Source organism: Ichthyophthirius multifiliis (genome assembly GCF_000220395.1).
Source record: "Ichthyophthirius multifiliis unplaced genomic scaffold scaff_1120509250739, whole genome shotgun sequence".
In the NCBI taxonomy this organism is placed as follows: Eukaryota; Ciliophora; class Oligohymenophorea; order Hymenostomatida; genus Ichthyophthirius; species Ichthyophthirius multifiliis.
The window spans coordinates 8785-11931 of record NW_004086486.1 but is presented as its reverse complement, the minus strand read 5'-3'; the positions used below and the strand labels follow the sequence as shown (position 1 = coordinate 11931).

Genomic DNA, 3147 nt, shown 5'->3' with positions numbered 1-3147 from the left:
TATATAAATATATTTAAAATTTATATATAAAATAAAAATATATATATATATATTTATTTATAAATATACATATTTATTTATATTTATATATACATTTTTATTTGATTATATATATACACGTATATATTTTAATAATATTTAAAAATCTTTAAATATTAAAAATATAATAAAATAATTAAATAAAATATAAAATAAATTATTACTAATATAATAATTAATAATTTTATTATAAAAATTATATCAAGATTTTTTATTATATAAATTTTAAATTTTTATAAAAATAATATAAAAATATATTAAATAAAAAATATAATAATAATTTTTTTTTCAGTATATATTATTAATTTCCATAATAAAAAATACTAAAAATAAATTTTAAAGCATTAAAATTATCTTTTTTATAAATATATAAATAAAAATATATAATTTATAAATGTATATGTGCACTATTTCAGATTACTAATTAATTCTTTCATTCTTTAATCTTTAATATCCTTATCACAATTTAATATTCGATCATAAAAAAATTATATTATTTATTTTTATTCATTTAATAATCTGAATTATTAATTTATTTTCTTAATATTTTATTTAACTAATTTAAAAATAATATAATTCTTATAAAATTTTGAAAAACATTAATTAAATTATATAAAATTAATTGTTTTATAAAATAAAAGGATAAACTTATAAAAAATTAGTAAAAAATTTATAACTAATAGATTTTTAAAAGTTGTTAGAAAATCTTTTAATAATAATAATAATAATTATTAAATATTATATATATATATATATATATATATATGTTTATATATATATATAACATATTATGAGATATTATTATAGTTTTTAAATTTTTACAAGAATTATATTTTATTTCAAAATATAATCATATGTTAATTTGATTATTAATTTAGGATCATTTATAATATTAATTTAGTCAAATTAAAATGTCAATACTTTTTTAAATTATTTTTAAAATATAATGTTATTAATTTATATTTGAATATTTTTATTTTTATATTGTGTTTTAAATATTTCAATGCGTTTTTATATATATATTAAAATTTATTATAATACCTAAAATATCACCAAAAATAAATTTAATTTATTCCATCCATCATAAAAATAATCAGAAGGTCCATAGACTATTACTTTTATAATAATTTCAATAGTAAATAAAAATAAAATAATATCATCTACAATATCTAAATATTATATTGTTTTTTCATCCTAAACAAATAAACCTATTGTAATAATGATACAACTTATAGCTGTTAAAATAAAAATAAATATATCAAATAAAGGATTTTCTGTATAGATTTTTAATTTAGTTTTTTCTAAAACATACTTCTAAAATTTTACCCAAAATTTAAAAGGTTTTATTCTATATAATCTAAATTCTCTTATCTATTCTGTTATATCAACTACATTGAAAAATTAATCAATATTTATTTTGTTTATTTTATCTTAGTCTATTTGATTCCATAAATTAGCAGCTAAAATTTATGCTTATTCTTCTACTTCAATTTAAGAATATACATAGAAAAAGAAATATATAAAATCCTCTTTTAAAATATACTATTAATATTCTCTTTATTAACTGACTAAACATTAAAAACATGCCATTAAAGCACTTCTTCTTTTTATTCTATCTGCTATATTTATAAAAATATATTAGTTTTTATTTATGATTTTTTTTTTATAAAATCATATCTAAAAAAAAAAGAAAAAAATATCTAATAGACATTTTAATAATTAAGTTTTAAAAATAATAAAAATAAAAAATATAAAAAGAAGATAAATATATATATATAAATATAAATTTATATATATAATTATATATATTTATTTATATATGTACATATATAAATAATATATATTTATATTAATTTTTAAATATTTAATATATAATTATATTGTATTTATTTTTATATCTTTTTTTTACATATAAATAAATTTAGTCTATGTTTTCTAAATTCTTCGAGAACTACTGCAACAGGAATTGGAAAAATAAAAGCATAAAAATTACTATATATTAAATTTATATATAATTTTTTTATTTTATTTACATATATATGGAATATAATAAAGTAAATATAATCTAGACTACAATAATAAAGGTAACATTACATCTGGAATTTAATCAAATGTACTCACTACATATAAAATATTAACAGTTTTCCATAAATCTGTATAATCAATAGCATATTCTTTAATAATATTAAATAAAATATATATAATTTTTAAAATCAAATATATATATATAAATATATATATATATATATTTTATATAATTATATTTATAATATTATATTTTTATAAAATATTTATTTTATTATATTTTTTTTATTTTATTTATTTAAATACTATCTGTATATTCATTTACTTCTCCTATAACATTATATCCAATATAAGCCCAAATAAGTATGACAATAAGATAAAAAATAAAAACAATAAGTAAATTTTTCGCCGAATTTACAATTCCCTAAAAATTTCTTCTTAAAGGTTTTGAATAAATAATAATCTATAAAGGTCTAAATACCCTTCCAAATCTAATAACATTTAATGGATATTAACAATAATAATATAACAAATCACTGAATAAAATTACGAAAAATAAGCATCTAAAAAATGTTTTTTTTTTGTTAAAAAAAACCTAAAAAAAACTAATATCAGATCCAAATTAAGATTTTCTTTAGATAATTTCCATACAAAAATCAAGTGTTTACAGAGAAATTATGAAAATCTCTATACTGAGCATTATATAGAAATTTTTTATATCTAAACTTTTATCTATTCTATTTACTGGTTCAAAAAAACTCAACATAATATAAATCCAGCTTACAAATAGTAAAAATTCATTCCACATTTTCGAATTTTGTATTTTGTATACAAAAAGAACAAACTTTTAGTATGTACTTTATTCTAAATCTAAGTCATTTCTCACTGTACGGTATAATAAAGCATCTTTAAAATGCCTGTAGCATTTTTCGAGCAATTTTTCGCTATCTAAGTCACTTATAAAACTAATTAATTTATCTAGTTTTTATCTTTGCTTGTTTTATATGTTTGTTTTTGCAATTTTTTTGGTTTTTGGTGTTCCTAATATTACTCCATTACGCCGCTGGGTATCTTAAGGATTTT

At 14.1% G+C, this 3147-nt stretch overlaps 1 protein-coding gene across 1 annotated transcript, besides 15 other annotated features; it reads right to left on the bottom strand. All coding sequences in view use genetic code 6, as the record gives it.

Annotated features, from left to right (window-relative positions):
- Window positions 1-38: 38 nt before the first annotated feature.
- Window positions 39-92: a microsatellite.
- Window positions 39-118: a microsatellite.
- A 32-nt stretch (window positions 119-150) lies between these two features.
- Window positions 151-195: a microsatellite.
- Window positions 196-774: 579 nt separating this feature from the next.
- Window positions 775-822: a microsatellite.
- Window positions 823-1525: 703 nt separating this feature from the next.
- Window positions 1526-2565, bottom strand: IMG5_093020 (hypothetical protein; the record flags this gene model as incomplete). Its single annotated transcript, XM_004035616.1, has 3 exons — window positions 1526-1636; window positions 1949-2031; window positions 2073-2565. 3 exons carry the CDS (start codon window positions 2563-2565, stop codon window positions 1526-1528), a joined length of 687 nt encoding a protein of 228 aa, XP_004035664.1.
- Window positions 1805-1889: a microsatellite.
- Window positions 1806-1920: a microsatellite.
- Window positions 1808-1920: a microsatellite.
- Window positions 2256-2346: a microsatellite.
- Window positions 2257-2317: a microsatellite.
- Window positions 2262-2330: a microsatellite.
- Window positions 2264-2347: a microsatellite.
- Window positions 2272-2324: a microsatellite.
- Window positions 2284-2364: a microsatellite.
- Window positions 2327-2360: a microsatellite.
- Window positions 2328-2364: a microsatellite.
- Window positions 2566-3147: the final 582 nt, after the last annotated feature.